The 20,615-nt window shown below is 32.9% G+C and overlaps 4 protein-coding genes and 1 long non-coding RNA gene across 5 annotated transcripts; 1 reads left to right on the forward strand and 4 right to left on the reverse strand.

Moving 5' to 3' along the window:
• Nucleotides 1-1,183: 1,183 nt before the first annotated feature.
• On the reverse strand, nt 1,184-4,840 carry LOC131631191 (uncharacterized). Its single transcript, XM_058901971.1, has 3 exons — nt 3,709-4,840; nt 1,747-2,027; nt 1,184-1,228 (listed from the first exon to the last, which is right to left on the reverse strand). The coding sequence occupies exons 1-3, from the start codon at nt 4,838-4,840 to the stop codon at nt 1,184-1,186; spliced, it is 1,458 nt and encodes a 485-aa protein (XP_058757954.1).
• A 4,539-nt stretch (nt 4,841-9,379) lies between these two features.
• LOC131631192 (lupeol synthase-like) lies at nt 9,380-10,030 on the reverse strand. The gene is made up of 4 exons (XM_058901972.1): nt 10,027-10,030; nt 9,838-9,974; nt 9,707-9,753; nt 9,380-9,614 (listed from the first exon to the last, which is right to left on the reverse strand). Exons 1-4 carry the CDS (start codon nt 10,028-10,030, stop codon nt 9,446-9,448), a joined length of 357 nt encoding a protein of 118 aa, XP_058757955.1. The 3' UTR covers nt 9,380-9,445.
• Nucleotides 10,031-10,113: 83 nt separating this feature from the next.
• Nucleotides 10,114-13,231, forward strand: LOC131631211 (uncharacterized). The gene is made up of 3 exons (XR_009292629.1): nt 10,114-11,417; nt 12,596-12,696; nt 13,038-13,231. It is a non-coding gene; the product is annotated as an uncharacterized LOC131631211 (long non-coding RNA).
• Nucleotides 13,232-14,843: 1,612 nt separating this feature from the next.
• On the reverse strand, nt 14,844-16,241 carry LOC131631193 (uncharacterized). Its single transcript, XM_058901973.1, has one exon. It carries the CDS (start codon nt 16,239-16,241, stop codon nt 14,844-14,846), a length of 1,398 nt encoding a protein of 465 aa, XP_058757956.1.
• Nucleotides 16,242-17,625: 1,384 nt separating this feature from the next.
• LOC131631194 (uncharacterized) lies at nt 17,626-18,297 on the reverse strand. Its single transcript, XM_058901975.1, has one exon. It carries the CDS (start codon nt 18,295-18,297, stop codon nt 17,626-17,628), a length of 672 nt encoding a protein of 223 aa, XP_058757958.1.
• Nucleotides 18,298-20,615: the final 2,318 nt, after the last annotated feature.

The following is a 20,615-nucleotide window of genomic DNA, read 5'->3' on the forward strand; positions in this document are numbered from 1 at the left end:
TAATATTTGTTCCAAAAAAAAAAAGAAGATAAGTGCCACCAAACTATACACAAAAATAACTATAATTTGGCAATTATCAGATAAAATTACATAACAAGAAAAATATTGAGAGGATAGCATTACATAACATGAAAAATGAAGATGAAGCTAGTATAACATGAAAAATGAAGATGAAGCAAATTGAATGATTAACCGTATATGATTTTGTTACCTTCAATTTTGATTTTGAGTTCCTTCTCTTCGATTCTGAGCCTTTGATTGTGAGATCAAGCTTAGATTATTCACCAATTCTAGGTTTGCCAATTTAAAATCTTCACTAATTTGGGGGTTTAGGGTTCTTCACCAGTTTCCAGTTGTTCTTCAAAGTTTCCACAATTGAGAAGCTATTTGGGGGTTGTGTTTGAAGTTATTAGAAGTTAAAATTTTGAAACTAAAGTTTTAACGGTTTGGTTCGGAATTAGTTTAATTGCTTATAAGTTCGGTTCACTAACCATTAATAATAGTTCAGTTAATTTAACTCTAGTTCGGTTCGGATACGTTTTTAGTCCCTATAAATATGCGACCCTACAATTTTGGCCCCTCTAAAATTTTTCTTTGAATAATGGTCCTCACAAACTTTTCCATCCGCAATTTTGGTCCCTGCGGTCAAGTTTCATTGAAAGAAGCTGACGTGACACAAATTGCGGGGATTTTAAACCTCCTCTAAACTAACTCAGAAAAAAACAAAAAAATTGATCCGCACCTCCAGTTCTGTTCGAGAAACGATATCTTCACACAATTAAATTCACATGGATATATGGGAATGAACAATTTATGACCATGGAAACCTAAATTGGAAATGAAGAAGCATCTCGTGGATCTTTAAATTTCGCAACCTGGAAGCAGGATAGGAAATCAAGAAACAAAACATTTAACTTAGTTGAATGATAAACCAAACCTAGGTTGACAGATGCTTTTAATCAAATTCACAAAATTAATTAGTTCTATGAAGGAGAAAATTTTACAAGATAAATATATCCTTATTCAGCACTAAATTACAAAGAGCATCACACAATTTAATAATGTGGATCTCAGCATTGAGTTTTTAACCTTTTTTGTTACACTTCTCAATTATTAATCACACTAAATTTCTTTCTCCACACCTTTTTTTTTTTAATAATCAATGATATATTATAATAGGTACTCAAGGTACACCCAACATTACATTTACAGTAGCACTATAGTTGTACTACAAGAACAAAATAGATACAGCAAGTGCATCATATCAACAGAAATCTATAGGAGAATGAAAACATTCATACCAGTTACACATAGACTTTCTATTCGCCCCCAACCCCAACCACCACCATGAGAACATTTTTATCTTGTGCATAATCTCATCCAAATCCAAAACTGCATTTTTAAAGATGATGTCGTTGCGATGATTCCAAATACACCAACAAGTTGTAATCCAGAAAGCCCCTGCTCTTTTAGGAGAGCACAAACCACGCATTTTTCCATAAATTCGAAGAAATGGGGTAAGCAGTTTCTCAGCTCCACATTCTGATGGATACCCAGCCAGGAGAACAACTCCATCCACACTTTGCAAAGAATACCACAGTTTGAGAACAAATGATCTAGCTCCTCTATGTGTTGTCCACAAAATACGCATTTGCTTTCCTCGACACCCTGGATAATGTTTTTGTTGTTATCTAACAACAGTTTTTTAGTTGGTAACCTATTTTTCATGAGCCTCCACCCAAATACCTTCACTTTGGATGGAACCCACAACTTCCACACCAATTTAATCCCTTCCAAAATGCTTCCAACCTCGCGACCCGATTCTTCCGCCTCCACCAACAGAGTAGAAAACCTTCTATGAGACAAACTTGCCAAAAATTCGAATAATGCATATGTGCTTCTTCTAACGGTAAGAGAAAATTCCTCATTCCCAATTCCAAATAGGAGAGGCACAGTACTAACTAATATCAATAATGCTAGATCCCTATTACTACCAAAATAAGATAATTTCATGAGTGTTACCAATCCTATATCACATAAAATAACAATTTGTTCAAATTCCTCTATGCGACAGTGTTATAATGTGTGTGCCAGTGCCGCTATAGTTGCTATTTGACAACATTTAGTGCTAAATAGCGCATCACAGAACATTGTTATAGTAACAACAACAACAAGTGAATGACTCATTGACATCTTGTTTAAAGGTAGTAACTGAAGATAGCAAAATGAATTAATAAACATTAATTTAGGCACAAGATATGTAAAAATTAAATCATAAAAGTTACAATGTTTGTACAATGATAAAAAATTTAGCTTCATGAAAATGATAGCACTAAAACTAGAGCATTGGATAATCTACATGATATAAAATTAAACGATAAAAGCAATACATGTTAGGTCATACACAAGCATTCTGTTAAGGAATCCAAAAAAAATGTAGCAGCCAAATTCCAAATCAATTACTAGCAGTACCTTATGAACCTCATTCTTGTTCAAATTACTGAATACTTGTAGCACCATCAAATGTAAAAGTGGAATTCTAATAGGTAAAAGTGAAATTAACTTGAATGTGAAATGAAGACAAGCCTAAAATAACTAGCGCATATATGATCTAATATCAGACAGTGAAAATTGACCCTACTGATCACGCCGATGCTTTGTATCTTGGTTGATGATGAACTTTTGTTAGTGGTAATATTTTCAAGGCCATCCTTAAGAACAATAGTCACACACTTTCTGATTTCGGAGTTTGTTATTGATTAAGTAAAGGAAACTCAATGTATGGGACTTGAGTGAAGCAGAAGTTTAAGGGAAATAAAAAAGGAACTTCTCCTCCAAATACTTTGTTCAGCACTTTAACTTGATTACAAGTAATTACCTATTTAGACAATAAACAATATATGCTAGACTTATAACCACTTTCAAAGCATGAAAGATATAGCCTGAAATGTTCTACCTAGAAACATATAGTTAGATTGTATCACTATGTCAGGTTCTCTTTTTCTTTTGAAGAGAATACTAATAATTATCTTGAATCTAAAATGTGTAGAATGATGAAATCTATGTGGTGAAAAAATTTGAGATATAGCTACAGAATTCAAAGGTCAATTAATTACTTCAGTTCAGCAATTGATGCTTGGGATGCATGTTCACACTGCCTTTTATATCTTACATATATCATAATGAAAATCTTTTGCATATTAGAAAATTAATATAATTTAAGTTAGAGGAAAGAAAAACATCAAAAGACAACCCAAACATTAAATAGAGACAAATTTAAAAACAAAAAACATCTAATATTCAAGAATAAGAACTTCAACGGCATCCATAACTAGCAAAAGAAATTCCTAACGAAATGAGTTTTCTTTTTTATTTCACTAAAATAATGAGTTGGAGAATGATGGCCTTGATAAAAGCATTGAGACAACAACGTCAACATTCACTTTATCACAAGACATTGTTTGCAGTTTTCAACCACACGCTTCACTCCCTTTTTCGTGACATATTCACAACATATCAATAGTAGTTTCAAAAGCCCACAACAACTCTTTGAGATCTCATAGAGTGTTTTATCATCAACACCTGTATAGGATAAGTCCAACACCTCTAACTGGTGAACTACAAAGTTCAATTTTAGTCCTCTCACTTTACAGTAAATCAACTTCAGATGTCTAAGCTTACAACAACTATTTAAAACTTGACAAATACCTTTTTCAGATAGGCTATGGCAAAAACTCAAATCCAGATGCTGCAAATTTGGGAATGAAGCTAACAATATGATGGTCCCGTCATTTATAAATGAAGATTGAAACAAATATAGAAATTTTAATTGAGGGTTGACATCAAAATTTTTCAAAATATCATAATTTTCTACACTCTTGCTCTCAATATATATGTTTTCCATGGGGGATTCATCCATATAAATGCTTTCCATTGTGATCTCACCAAGTGAATGGCAATTCTTAATGAGGGCGAACAAAGCTGATTCTGTGAGCTTGGAACATTTACTAAGGTTTATAGATACTAAATCTGGAACAAGCAAAAACAATTGGAAGACATGATGATTATTTAGAAAATCAACACCTTGAAGACCCAAATATCTTATCCCGCGACACTTAGATAATAAATCATAAATTCCATGGAAACTATAGCCGGTGCAATTTTCAAGAACAAAAGTCTTTAAAGGAAGGCCTTGTCTTGCAATAGAGTAAAGCAAATCATCCGAGATTTGTGAACAGCAAAACTTAAGAGAATTCAAACACTTCAAACTCAGTAAGGAATCAATGTAATGAGAAGTTACATACTTTGCATCATTTAACTCAAACATGGAAATAGATAAAGATCTCAATGATGATCTGTCACGGAGAGCCAAGGCAAGGCCTGCATCGAGATAATGGGAGGCGAACCAGAGGTCAAGGGAATTAAGGTTGGAGAATCTATGGAAGAAACGGGGGAGATAAAAAAGTTGTGGAAAATATATTTTGAGAGAAAATATGAGACGGTTGGTGAGGGCGAGGAAGTGTTTTGAGACGAGAGATAGAGATTCAAAATTGCGTTTGTATTTGTCTTTGATTTTGCCGTATACGGGGTCCGTGGGGAATGGGAAGACATGAAACGGGTTAGACGGCTTGATGATAGCCAACGGATTGACCGGCTTGACCGGGTTGACGAGGAATGTGAAGACATGCTCCCAGCACTCATCTGGTAAGTAAAACTCAAAGTCAGGTTCTGCAATTATAATTGAATTTGTTGAAGAAAACGATTGTTGTTGTTGATGTTGAAGAGATTTGACACAAGTTCTCTTCTTCTTTCTTATAGAAAGTCGTTTCGTCTTCGTCATAGTGAGGAGGAAGAGTGATTTGTGAGATATCATCTTCCTTCTTTTCATGTTGATTTTCATAATCACCATCTCACGTTGATGGAATATGGGTTCCGTCTCTATTTAAACAGAAAAGTTAGGTTATAATGTGAAACAAATTAAACTAGATTAAAAAAAAAAATTTCTAAACCATTAAAAAGCACCGCCATTCTTTTTTTTAATCAACAACCTATTTTTTTAAATAATCCTTTAACTCTACTTAATAAATAAATAAAACCAACTCTCCACTTTTTCAATGACAAAAAAATATATTTATTGATATCTAAAAAAATAACAATGAGTAAATAAATTTATTGATATCTAACAAAAATAACAGATATAAAAATAACAAAACAAACATTTCTAACAAATTTAGAGGTGGTCCTTTATTGAGAAAATTAATCCAACCAATTATAACTTTTAGGAGTTTAACAAATCTCCTTTGTTATACTTTTCTTAGGTTGTATTTGGTGATTAATTTTCTTTTGTTTCGAGTTTTGCCTCGCTTTTTCGTAATCGGTCATTAGAACTTGTGGTTCTTTTTATATAATTTCTTGATTAAAAAAAATATAAAAGATTCAGTATTTTCTATAAAAAAAAATTAACAATATAAAATTAAATAAATTCAATACTTTATATAAAAAATAACACGAAAAATAAGCCAAATTAACCTACTTCCCTAAAAATAGAAAATTAAACATTTTTAATTAATATTAATTAAAGAAAGTATTGTTTCCTAATAAAAACCTAACTACAGGCCGATGTGCCGTTTAATATAAAGGCCTTTATTTGGAGATGTTTCTTGAACAGACTACCGACAAAAGATATGCTGCTGCGTAGAGATATCCAATTAACTAATACGGATTCGTCTTGTGTTTTTTGTGCTATGGAGGAGGATAATTTGTTTCATTCTTTCTTCGCCTGTACTGTTCCGAGGCTGGTGTGGGCTAACATAGCCCATTGGATAGGTTTTGACCCCCACCTTGCTGTTAACCCTTGGCAGGATTTTCTTATTTGGGTATCTTTAGGGAGAAAGGCGAAAGTCAAGAGAAAAAAGGAGGGCTTGATTTGGATGGCAGTGGTTAGAGGTCTTTGGTTGAGGAGAAACGATATTATTTTTAACAGAGGAACCTGTATTGTCAATGATATCACCTGGGAAATCAAGTTAAAAGTTTGGAGGTGGTCGTTTTTTTGTGAAATTGCTTATTCCAAGTGTAATTTCTACGATTTCTGTAAAAATCCGTTACTTTACTTATCGTAGATCATAGTTGGTTAGTAATTTCTTATCCTTGAACTTTTTTGCTTATCTTTGTTAAGCGGGTTAGAGTACCCCTAGTACTCGTTCTAATATATTCCTTGCTTATAAAAAAAAAATTAGTTAATTAAAGAAATCTATATACAAGCTTAACACTAATTTATTGAAATGCTTTTTAGTTTACAGAAACCTACCTGCAAGTTTTCATATCGTTAGTGACCAAACTTAAACAACTTACTTTATTAATAAATATTTTTTTTATGTTGTATTATTTATATAATTTATTTAGAATAGAAAACCTGCAATATAAAAGACTAGAACCCTTGACTTCTTTAAAAGCTAACCAATATATTCATAATAATTATATTATGTAATTGATAATTTATTATAATAAGTATTAATAATATAATACATAAGTTTAGTTTGTGAGTTCTTATCAACTCAATTTGAAATAGATTTAAACTATAAGTATAGTAGTATAAATTTACAAAATTATAATAAAGACATCATAAATTACAACTCTTATTCGATGTTGTTAAAATAAGCTTTTTGTTTTTTTATTGAGTATAAATAAAAACTTATAATAATTGGCATAAATTCAAAAATATTTTATTAATTAAATTAATAAATCGTGTAGCCGACCATCATAATCTTAAAAAAAATTTTAAAAATAAAACTGTTAGGAAATTAAAGTTCTCAAAGAACTTAGATACCTCTAAAATTTCAAAAAGTTTTAAATTTAAGAAATATAACTACTTTTATATATATATATATATATATATATATATATATATATATATATATATATATATATATATATATATATATATATATATATATATATATATATATATATATATTTTGTTAATATATTTCAAATCTTTGAAAAAAATTATGTATAATTATAAATTTTTTGTAATTATAATATTTGTTGCTCCCTCGTATTTTTGACAAGCTCCGCCACAAATAAATATACAACATTAAACTATATTATTTTTTATTTTGAATATAATTTAGTTTCTATTTTATTTTATGTTTAACCACACTAATATATACTAAGAAAATTTCTTTAACCACCTCTCTATGGGGGTCACCCCCAGCGAAAATCCCAAAATACCCCTGCTTCGGAAATGAACTTCCGAAACGCTTTTTTTTAAAAAAAATTTCCACAATTCGAAAGTGCATCTCCGAAAACACCTCATGGGGGGTGTCTTCGGAGATGAACTTCCGAAAACACCTCATGGGGGTGAATTCGGAAATGAACTTCCGAATTATGCATAAACTGTGTTTTTTTTTTATGTTTTTTCTTAAACTGTCTCGCATTTTAATTAAACGCAAACGCCAAATAAAAATAAGCAACAGATAAACTGAAAATACTAAGATGATAAATCCAATCCAAAAACACTGTGCGAAAGATACAATCCAAAATCAAAACAAAACAAAACAAAACACGTCAAACAAAACAAAAACACGTTATTCTGCCCGACGAGCGTTGCAAAATACACATCAAACAAAACAAAAACACGTTATTCTTCCCGACGAGCGAACTCCTCCGAATGAAGATAATTATACCAATCCTCATCCCACTCAGTCTCAGAACCATAAGCGTTGATCACGCCTGAAGACTGAGCCTGCACGTCCGAGCCATGGACCCTTAGGGGACGAGAAGCAGAACCAGTCAAAACCTTCTTCTTCTCCTTCACCTCCTTCACCTCCTTCACCTCCTTCTTTGAAGAACCCTTTCTTCCCTTAGCGCCACCCATTCCTGCGTAAAAATGAAGAAAGAAAGGTCCATGAGACCTCCTTTTATAAAAGAAGAAAGGGGACAAAAACGCTTGGGAAACAGACAAGTCATTAAAGAACAAAGACGTTGAAAACCAGCGACACGCCATCAAAGAAGTCAGAACGCATGCACACAAACTTCAAAGAAACAGGCACAATAAACAAAGGCGTTAAAAATAAATTACTTGCAAATTAAAAAGGACACTCCCTACCCTCTCTAGCCGACGCAGTCTTGGTCTCCCTTCCCTGTCTGATGCGTGCTGGTTGGTTGTCCGACATGTTCCTGTAAACAATTGAAATCGATTAATATGCGAGACAAAATAAAAAACAAAAAAATTTAAACTTCTGATACATTTCGGAAGTTCATTTCCGAAAACTGGGATGGAGGTGTTTTCGGAAATGAACTTCCAAAACACCCCTGCGATGGAGTTTTCTGCAACTTCCATGGTAGACCCCTGAACCAAACTTCAAACCAAATCAAAATGCTTCTAAACAACCTAAATACTACTAACAACCTAACCATATATCATTTATGCAATTAAAACCCTAAATAACATCACTACGCCAAAAAGACTTTTAGACAGCGCCCCTTAGACAGCGCTTTTATACAAAAGCGTTGCTATAAATAAAATATAAAATAAAACACGGAAACTGTATTAAAAAAATGAATAAAAGCGCTGGTATAGGACCGACCTTAGACAACGCTTCTTCAAAAGCGCTGGTATAGGACCATGTTAGAAAGCGCTTTACAAAAGCGCTGGTATAGGACCACATTAGAAAGCGTTTTCTGAAAAAGCGCTGCCTTAGATGGATTAAAATTGAAATTGAAAAATAGTTTCTAATATTCTGAATCACTATTATCGTTCTACTCTCCAGCTATCGTTCTTCTTCTTCTGCCAAACGAAAAACCCTAATCTTCTGAATCCACCAACAAACCTTCTAAATCCACGAACAAACCTTCTGAATTCAAAGAACCCTAATCGAACCCACGGCCGCAAATTTCTTCTCTCACGCAAATCCCTTCAGAATTCGAAAAATCCTAATCTAACCGGCGGTTGCGATTTTCTTTCTCTGGAAAACGAAATTGCTTTCATCGTTCTTCCATAATCAACAACATCTCAGCGTGGTTCTTCCCTGGTTAGTTTTATTGTGTATTCAAATTTGTATATCTTGCTTTATTGTGTATTCAAATCTGTATATCTTAGTTTTATTATGAATTGTATATGCATTCAAATCTGTATATGTATTCAAGTCTTTATATCTTAGTTTTATTTTGAACTGTATATGTATTCAAATATGCTGTGTTGTGCTTGTAATATGGAAACAAGAAAAATGTGGTACAATCTTCAAAAGAATGAAAAGACAATATAAGAAAAGCTCTGAATCTAATCCTTCTATGCATCTATCTCTGGAAAACATTCATCATCCATAATTAGAAAAGCATACATGTTAACTAATGCTATGAACCATACATGGCTGCACCTTGTTAATTAAATTTAAAGAAAGTCTATCATGTTTAACACACTAGGTTATTATGTGGTGTATATTTATCAGAGAGAATAGAAGATAGAATACCATGAGCCATCAAGATTTTGTGTATTTTCAATGTAATGAATTGCTTTGGCAAGGCAGTGATGTATTTCCTTTGTTCTATGACAAGGGTGTAGCTTTGTGAAGAGTACCAGGGCTTGCATTGTAGAACCAGTGCACTCAACATACCTATTAATTTCAAAACAAGGAACACAAATATGCAGTAAGTGAGATATGCATTGACAGTGTTTTTTTATGATTGATGTTGCTATATATCTTACTCCCTCTCAATCAGCGTGTCTTCGAAGAATTCAGTTGGATTGAATTTCTGCAACAAACATTCATGCATATAATTAGTTGTTTCTTTTATATATTAATTTGTTTGATGAATAAGAGTAACTTCATAACATACCTCTAGCCAACTGTAAGCATTTTGAGGCTCCCAAGCAGGGAACCCACCATTACTGCTCTGTAGAGAGTGGATGACATTAACAGCATCATTGAACCGCTCTGTTTCCAATTTCAGAAAGTTACTTTTGTTGTAGAACACTAAAGGGAGAGGACGATTGAAGTATCTGTTGCAGCAAACAGAGCTGTTTGCTCATTTTGCAAAAAGTGAGGAAGCTTCTTCTCAAAAGAAGACTAAGGGAAGGTACTTTCTGAAGATTAGTGGATACTGTGTTGCAATTTGTCTCTTATTTTTTTTTGTCTTAGTGGGTTTTAATTGTATTGATGATTGTTCTTTGGTGTCTATGCAAGTTATTTCAAGGGTTTGTGAAACTTATACCTACCTATAAAATTGTCGATGTAAACTAGCTATAACTATTTGATGTTGGACAGTCTTGCTACTTCCAAAGTGTTTTAAATTTAATTTTGTATAAGAATTGTTAGAAATAGAATGGCTAAGCTATGCATTTCTACCGGGGGTGAGCAAAATTAGGCAACTGTTTTCTCTAGTGTCATATAACTTATATTGAATTCAATGTTGTTCATTTAAGGTGATAGTTATCTGGCGAGCTTGAAAAGCAATACCATTTCTAGGTAGAAGTACACTATCCTAGTTAGAATTCATGTGAATTCCACAAGTTTTAAAAAGGGGCCTATAATTGTGATTTCAACTGCTGCACTACAATTTTAAGTTATCTACAGCGGCAGCAAGTAATGGTCTATTTGGATCCACATTGACACATCAAACTTCATGTCCCAATGTATATTGAAGGTGTCACGAAAATACAATGTTTGAGCTTGTCGGCAGCCAACTCATGGCAATTTCACAAAAACTCACATTAATAAAAAACGTACATTCAACAACATAGTACATATACATGGTGAGATTTGATGTGTCAATGCATATCTATACAAACCATTATCCATATATCTTTCAGTATCAAATTGTATTGTTAGACTATGGTACTAGCAAGAAAAACTATTGAGCATCAATGCATGAAGAACATGAATAACTGTAGTGTAGTTATTTTCTCCTAGTAATTGAACAGATTGCTTTTGTATTTATATTAGTCCTATCAATGGGAATTGTGAAACAATTTTTTTTATCAACTCATATATAAGCATCTCAGTAGCCACATTATCAAAATTCAGCCTCAAATGCATAGGTGGAGAGGGACCAAAATCAGATAATAAAAAAATGTCTCAGTTGAAAACTCAATTCACTTTATACTACCAGGAACCAAATTCAAAAGGGGTAAACATGGTCACCTTTATACTAACCAACTGCTCCAATCATCATTGTATATTTTCTTCTAGCTTTCTTTGGTCCTTATATATTTGTATAGATTGTCATAATGCGCATATGCTTAGTAACTTGTTTGTTGTAACTTCTATGATTTATCAGTTTTTTCTTCCTATATGCTTTGTTCGTGATACTTCTCAATATTGAAGTAATCACTTGATTCTATGTTTATCCTTTGTGATTTTTTTGGCACATAAATAGTACAAGAAGCAAGTGACAAACGCCAGAAAGCAGCTACCTTTGTAAGTATGATTGCTTATGATATATATTCATTGTTTACTTGATTCTATGTTTACCCCCCTAGAGCTAGCAGTTTTTGTTAATTAATAAACTTTACTTTCAAGTTATGTTTTATGTTCAACATTTCTTTTGAAAGCCTAGAATCTACACCAATCATAACTCAATTTCAATACGTTTTACTATCTTTTCAATCTTGTAGTAATTTTGGTTTAAGATTTCTAATACCCTATAAAATAATTTCTACACATCCATTGGTCTAATCACTCAATAAGTATGATATATATATATATATATATATATATATATATATATATATATATATATATATATATATATATATATATATATATATATATATATATATATATATATATATATATATATATATATATCATAAGTATAAAATTAATTTAATTTTATGACTTTTAAAGTTAACAATAAAATGTTCTCTGAAGCTGATCTAGTAGCTTTTGCATTTCGAATTTGTGGTCAATTCAGATCTAGGAAGTTACAGCGGAAACGATGTCGTTTATATATCAACTACTTGATTAAGTTTGAAAAATAAAAATTCATGACTTAGTGTAAACTTAACTTTGATCTTTTTATCGTCAAGTAAAACTGCAGTACTTAGTCGTTTACTATGTTTTGTTCGATACTATGTTTGTACTTAAGTTTACAAATGAAGAATTTACTTGGCAGTCCGCCACTGATGTCTAGAAGTTTACTTAATGTTATTCTGTTAACTACTGTTATAGGCTAAGCTTCAAGAGTTCATATTGATATGTGTTTGTTCAATATTACATGCATAAACATAGTAAATTTGAAAGATGATAGACACTATCTATAAAACTATTTTACAGACTCTTATGTTAACACTATAATATAATGGACAGGAGAACTCTTATGATCTTGCACGTCTCCACTGTAATTGAAATTCAACATCATAAACTTTAGAAAATAGCACTGATATCATAAACCAATTATTCATGTTAATTATTCATGTTAATTTCACAAGTAATTTCACTATAATATAATGTTTATTTAGCATCTTAGTAATGTTTAAAATCAATTTTAATATAAATCTAATTCTATAACTAGTTTGAAAATATAGTTAGTTTTAATATAAATTCAATTCTCCTTCTTGTTCTCTTCAATTAACTTTTTTATTTTATATTTTCAGGAATATCTTTGCTAGGGGTTTTACTTGTGAAGAGTGAAGTTCGATTCGTTTCCAAGAATCTTACAGTGTGTGTTTCCAGAAGTTGCTGACTTTCTCTACAGGTAATTAGCGTTTTTTGTTTAGCTTATTTTGAAATAGTTGCGTGAATAGTTATAGTGTTTTTGTTTACCTTAATTAGTGATAATTCCATGGATAAAAAATGGATGAATGCCGATCGATTGTCAAAAGAGTACGAGAATGGGGTATTGAAATAGTTGCGTGAATAATTATAGTGTTTTTGTTTAGATTATTTAGTGATATGTAGGCCGCTTGAAATACATTCGTGGCAAACGTAGAATGGTTTTATGGACACTAATGTAGAATGTTTTTCACCTTTATATTATTTTGTTTTTGGTTTTCTGTTATTCTGTTTTGTGATTGTAATGGTTTGATGCAATTGCAGGATATTGAAGGGTAAAAAGGTTACAGTTGTTGGCAAGAAGAAAAAGTAGATATTTAGCATCCTTTTGACTTGGATGTAATTTTGTGTAATTGTTTTCATTGAATTGGATGTAATTTTGTTGTTTTGGGTAAAAATGTTTTGGATGATGCAATTGTTTTCATTGAATTAGATGTAATTTTATTGTTGTTTATTAATATATTCTTAGCATCTTAGCATATAAAAAATACAAAGTTTATTCGTATATATATATTCTTAGCATCTTAGCTCTGAAAAATAGAGTTTTTTTTTGTTGTTTATATGTGAAATTTGTAATGGTATATACAGGTGTAAAATGTGGTGAAAACCCGGGGCAAACCTTTTTTAAATAGATGCATCTAAAAATTTCGTGGACATTAGACAGCGCTTTACAAGAGAAGCGCTGCCTAAAAGCTCTTTAAAAATTTTGTTCAGAAAAGCGCTGCCTAAATGGGGCCTTTAACAGCGCTTTTAAGATAAAAGTGCTGGCTAAATTGGGCCTTTAGCAGCGCTTGTGGGAACAGCGCTGTCTAAAGGTGGCCTTTAGCAGCGCTTTTAAGAGGCTTTTTCTTAAAAATTGTTTCATAAAAGCGCTGTCTAAAGTGGGCCGTTAGCAGCGCTTTATAGGTAAAAGTGCTGGCTAAAAGGTGCATTTAGCAGCGCTTTAAAGGTGAAATAAAGCGCTGCCTTTACCTACGGCAGCGGGGGAATAGATAGCGCTTTAAAGCGCTGCCTAAAGCCAAAAAAAGCGTTGTCTTTTTCCTTGTTTGGCGTAGTGCATGCATTTGAATAATGAATCTAAAAATTTCAAAACTTACAAAGTGTTAGGATTGAGGGCTTTTGAATGTTGTTTAGCAGTGTGATTGGAGCCTTGATGCAGCCTTGGAGTTCTGTTTGCACAAATTTTCGCCTTTGCCACTTTTTTTTTGATTTAGGGTAAATGATTGGGGGAGGGGGAGTGTTTTGATAAATCTGCAGAAATCGCAGTATTTCGGAAGTGCACTTCTGAAATGATGTTTTCGGAAATGAACTTCCGAAATAAGACAATTTTTTCAAAAAAAAAGACGCTTTCGGAGATGCATCTCTAAAAACGCCTTTTTCTTGCATTTCGGAAATGAACTTCCGAAGTCAGGGGTAGTTTGGGTTTTTCACCAGAGGTGGACTAGAAGGTTGGGAGGTCTATAGAGAAATTTCCTATACTAATATGTAATGTTTGGATCTGCCCTGTTCACATTTCATATCAAGTCAATATGCAAAATTAAAACACAACGCTTCACTTGTCATCATATCATGACTAGATAGTTGACTATGCTAGATTGTATCACTATGTATGTCACGTTTTCTTTTTATTTTGAAGAGAATACTAATAATTATCTAGAATCTAAAATGTGTAGAATGATGAAATATATGTTGTGAAAAAATTTGAGATATAGCTACATAATTCAAAGGTCAATTAATTACTCCAGTGTTCAGTTCAGCAATTGATGCTTGGGATGCATGTTCACACTGCCTTTTATATCTTACATATATCATAATGGAAATCTTTTGTATATAAGAAAATTAATATAATTCAAGTTAGAGGAAAGAAAAACATCAAAAGACAACCCTAACATTAAATAGAAACAAATTTAAAAACAAAAAACATCTAGTATTCAATAATCAAAACTTCAACAACATCCATAACTAGCAATAGACAACCCTAACGAAATAAGTTTTCTCTTTTATGTCACTAAAAAAATGAGTTGGAGAATGATGACCTTGATGAAAGCATTGATACAACAACTTCACCATTCACTTTATCACAAGACATTGTTTGCAGTTTTCAACCACACGCTTCACTCCCTTTTTCGTGACATATTCACAACACATCAATAGTAATTTCAAAAGCCCACAACAACTCTTTGAGATCTCATAGAGTGTTTTATCATCAACACTTGTACAAGATAAGTTTAACACCTCTAGTTGGTGAACTACAAAGTTCAATTTTAGTCCTCTCACTTTACAGAAGATTAACTTCAGATGTCTAAGCTTACAACAACTACTTAAAACTTGACAAATACCTTTTTCAGATAGGCTATGGCAAAAACTCAAATCCAGATGCTGCAAATTTGGGAATGAAGCAAACAATAGGATGGTCTCGTCATTTATAAATGAAGACTGAGACAAATATAGAAATTTTAATTGAGGGTTGACATCAAAATCTTTCAAAATATCATAATTTTCTACACTCTTGCTCTCAATATATACGTTTTCCATTGAGGATTCAATATATATGCTTTCCATTGTGATCTCACCAAGTGAATGACAGTTTTTAATGAGGGCGAACAAAGCTAATCCTGTGAGCTTGGAACATTTACTAAGGTTTATAGATACTAAATCTGGAACAAGCAAAAACAATTGGAAGACAAGATGATTATTTAGAAAATCAACACCTTGAAGACCCAAATATCTTATCCCGCGACACTTAGATAATAAATCATAAATTCCATGAAAACTATAGCCGGTGCAATTTTCAAGAACAAAAGTCTTTAAAGGAAGGCCTTGTCTTGCAATAGAGTAAAGCAAATCATCCGAGATTTGTGAACAGCAAAACTTAAGAGAATTCAAACACTTCAAACTCAGTAAGGAATCAATGTAATGAGAAGTTACATACTTTGCATCATTTAACTCAAACATGGAAATAGATAAAGATCTCAATGATGATCTGTCACGGAGAGCCAAGGCAAGGCCTGCATCGAGATAATGGGAGGCGAACCAGAGGTCAAGGGAATTAAGGTTGGAGAATCTATGGAAGAAACGGGGGAGATAAAAAAGTTGTGGATAATATATTTTGAGAGAAAATATGAGACGGTTGGTGAGGGCGAGGAAGTGTTTTGAGACGAGAGATAGAGATTCAAAATTGCGTTTGTATTTGTCTTTGATTTTGCCGTATACGGGGTCAGTGGGGAATGGGAATACATGAAACGGGTTAGACGGCTTGATGATAGCCAATGGATTGACCGGCTTGACCGGGTTGACGAGGAATGTGAAGACATGCTCCCAGCACTCATCTGGTAAGTAAAACTCAAAGTCAGGTTCTGCAATTATAATTGAATTTGTAGAAGAAAACGATTGTTGTTGTTGATGTTGAAGAGATTTGACACAAGTTCTCTTCTTCTTTCTTGTAGAAAGTCGTTTCGTCTTCGTCATAGTGAGGAGGAAGAGTGATTTGTGAGATATCATCTTCCTTCTTTTCATGTTGATTTTCATAATCACCATCTCACGTTGATGGAATATGGGTTCCGTCTCTATTTAAATAGAAAAGTTAGGTTATAATGTGAAACAAATTAAACTAGATTAAAAAAAAAAAATTCTAAACCATTAAAAAGCACCGCCATTCTTTTTTTTAATCAACAACCTATTTTTTTAAATAATCCTTTAACTCTACTTAATAAATAAATAAAACCAACTCTCCACTTTTTCAATGACAAAAAAAAATATTTATTGATATCTAAAAAAATAACAATGAGTAAATAAATCTATTGATATCTAACAAAAATAACAGATATAAAAATAACAAAACAAACATTTCTAACAAATTTAGAGGTGGTCCTTTATTGAGAAAATTAATCCAGCCAATTATAACTTTTAGGAGTTTAACAAATCTCCTTTGTTATAATTTTCTTAGGTTGTATTTGGTGATTAATTTTCTTTTGTTTCGAGTTTTGCCTCGCTTTTTCGTAATCGGTCATTAGAACTTTTGGTTCTTTTTATATAATTTCTTAATTAAAAAAAAATATAAAAGATTCAGTATTTTCTATAAAAAAAAATTAACAATATAAAATTAAATAAATTCAATACTTTATATAAAAAATAACACGAAAAATAAGCCAAATTAACCTACTTCCCTAAAAATAGAAAATTAAACATTTTTAATTAATATTAATTAAAGAAAGTATTGTTTCCTAATAAAAACCTAACTACAGGTTTGGTTAAATAATAGCTAGTCAAAATTCTCACAACACACAACACACACACATATATGTGTATATATATGTATATATATATATATATATATATATATATATATATATATATATATATATATATATATATATATATATATATATATATATATATATATATATATATATATATATATATAAAATTACAAATAAAAAAAAGACTAATATAGTTAGGTTATCTTTTTTTTTAATTGGCAATTGTATTGAACTAGAGCAAAAGGGTTGCTCCTCCCAAATACAAGGCTAAAAGAAAACCGCTAATCAAAACAACTAAGCGGAAGAACATGCCAAATGTGAAAATTACAATTTGATACAAGCTTAATACTCGATTGTAACCACGTCCACGAGCGGAACACAATCGCCGACATACACTCAAGGAAACTAAAACTCCCTCTTTTGAAGATGATGTTGTTGCGGCTAATCCAAATACTCCAACACGTCGCAAGCCAAATAACACCCACTATCCTCCTTTTGGCTAAGGTCTTCACTCTTTCAAAGAAGAAAGGAAAGAGCATGAAGTCCTCCATAGTGTAGTCGGGAATGGGTCCTATCCACGCGTGCACCTTCGTCTAAACATCTAACACCACTCGACAGCCACCTAACAGATGAAGTAAGGTTTCCTCTATTGTCAAACAGAACACACAGAAGGAATCATTGGCGTTTAAAATACCCCTTTTGAGCAAATTATCTTTGGTGACAATCCTGTCATGTATAATTCTCCAACCAAAGAACAAGAAGTTTGAAGGAGGATTAAGATTCCACAAAAAAGATGCAGCTTTTACGACATGTTCATTGAGAGGTGGCCCTGTCAGCTTTGCATAGAACCAGGAGAAACAAGTTTTTACCGTAAACACTTCATCCTTGTCAATTCGCCATGTGAAAGAATCCTTAACACCATTCCTTGGGACTACGTGGGCAATAAACTTGAGGAGATCCAGCCACTGCCCTGTTGCTCTAATGCTGTTGCTGTCAGCCAGAAGAAGAGCATTGTCCCACTGCCAGCCTGAAACCGTGTGGTTTCCAGCCGCTGCCACCACCATTCCTATAGAAATGGCCTTGTTCATCAAATCCGTGAGAACCTCCGTAACCAAAACGAACAAGAAAGGAGATAAAGGATCCCCTTGACGGAGCCCCTTCTCCACTTTGAAATCCTTTGTGATGCTTCCATTGATGAGAACGGACATGTCACTAGAAAAAATGGTTCCTTCCATCCATCTTAACCAATTGGATCCGAAACCCATTTTGGTTAAGACATACGCTAAAAACTTCCAACTTACACGATCATAGGCCTTTTCAAAGTGTACCTTCAACACCACGCATCTCCGATTACTTCTTTTAGCTAAGTCAAGCACCTCATTATATTCACCACTAAAACCCCATCCGCTATGTTTCTACCCAGAACAAAAGTTGTTTGATTACAAGAAACCAACTTTCCAACAACATTTATCAATCTATTAGCCAAGATTTTCGCTAAAATCTTGTACAAACTCCCCACTAGACAAATTTGTCTAAACTCCGATAAAGATTGAGGATTTTTAATTTTAGGTATTAAAGCTAAAAAAGAAGAAGTACAACCTTTAGTAAGTCTTGCTTTAAGAAATAAATCCTTCACGAAAGTAACAACATCACCCTTAACCGTTTCCCAACAAAGTTGAAAAACTCTAGAGTGAAGCCATCCGGACCCGGGCTCTTATTCCCGTCACAATCCCAAACCGCCTCCTTTATCTCATCCTCCAAAGGCTCCCTTTCCAACCACTTCATATCTTCTTCGCTTAAACTTTTAAGGTTCAAACCTTTCGGCACCGCCCTAAAGAAATCATCTTCTTTGAAAAAATTCTCGAAATGATTTCAATTGAATAGGCGCATGATCTCAGATGTCCCTCTTGCCTATCCTTTGATCCACCACACCCCAAACATCAATCAAAGATTTTTGAAACCAAAAATATGTCAAGCCTGCTCATAGCTTTCCCATTGTCCTTAAACCAAGTAAATTTACCACCCACACACGAAATGTCTTCAACCCCCATACGACCTATGAACTCCTGGAAATCCTCCATGCCTCTCGTGCAGAAATTAATACCTCCTTATAATCTCTCAGCACTCCCCGTGACCTCATTAAAATCTCCTCCAAGACACTATTCGACACTAGGACTTATACCCCTTAGCTCAAGCAACTCCCTCCATAAATCTCTCCTTGTCGATGCGCTGCAAGGAGCGTAAATATTCACTAGATTAATATTCAATCCTTTCCACACTTCATGTATGCCTACACAACCATTGCCTTTAAAGCTGAAAATGGTGTCCAACGTGCCTTTCTTCCATAAAATAACCATGCCTCCCGCCGCCCCAACGTGCCTCTAATAGAGTGTAAGTCCCAACCCCTTTTCATTTTATTTTCAACTTTCAAATACAGTCATTCAACTGTCTTCACAACAGTAATCAATTTCAATCAACTGTTTCCCATAAACAGTAAATAAATCTTTGGGCCTCTAATAGAGTGTAAGACCCAACACCTTTTTCTTTTCATAATTTGTTTTCAAAAACTGTATTTACAAAATCTCCTCATCTGTTTTCAAAACATTCTTCTGGTATTTGAAGGGCATTATTCCTGGTGAAACTCTTCAGATACCTACGTGACCTAGTGTCCATCTTCACTTCTTCTGTTTTCAAAACAAAAACATTTTAAAACTGTTTTCAATAAACAATTCGACTGTTGCCAATAAATAACCAAGCTGATGGTAAAGCTTTGTACATACATCTTTCAAAGGCCTCCTCTCCACCCAGGTTAGACTTTATAGCTTTCAATTTACAAGCTTTCATTTAAATTACTGTCAAATATAAATTGTATATATACTGTTTAGAACTCCGTCTGAGTACAACCTTAGGACAAATAAACTATATATATATATATATATATATATATATATATATATATATATATATATATATATATATATATATATATATTATATGACTATGGCCTAGGATTGAGACATTCTTCCCGGTGAAGGCTCTTTCCTAATTAGAGATCTTTAGTTCAAACCTCAAGATGAATTATTCCCGGTGAAACATCTTGAAAAAAGCCTTAGAACCAAAATATGACACATCCACCCAAGAGGAATTATTCCCGGTAAAATCTCTTACCCATTTGCTTAGAGCCAAAATAAGTTCAAAACCACATAGCTTTCTCTTGTGCTATAACAAGGACCCTCGATTAGCCTCCTCTTGGGCTTACAATACAAGGACCCACAGGCTTCTTAAAAGCATATTTCCAACTTTCTCTTGAGCTTGTATACAAGGACACATCAAGTTTCTTATAAACATAGGAACATGTCTTTAGTCACCTTTTGGCCTACCCTTGTGAGTTTCTTCTATTCTTAAAACCAATCTTTAAATAAGCTAAGAATGTCTCAATATCAGTATTGAGTTCACCTTTTGGAATGAGAGACATGGACAGTCTCTATCACCTTTATTCTTAATCTTCAAATAATTTTCTTCCTTAGTAGAGTCTAGGTTCCAATATGTCTATCTCAAGTCAGAGTCAGCCTTAATCTTGGGC

Source organism: Vicia villosa, unplaced genomic scaffold (assembly GCF_029867415.1).
Source record: "Vicia villosa cultivar HV-30 ecotype Madison, WI unplaced genomic scaffold, Vvil1.0 ctg.000790F_1_1, whole genome shotgun sequence".
Taxonomy (NCBI): domain Eukaryota; kingdom Viridiplantae; phylum Streptophyta; class Magnoliopsida; order Fabales; family Fabaceae; genus Vicia; species Vicia villosa.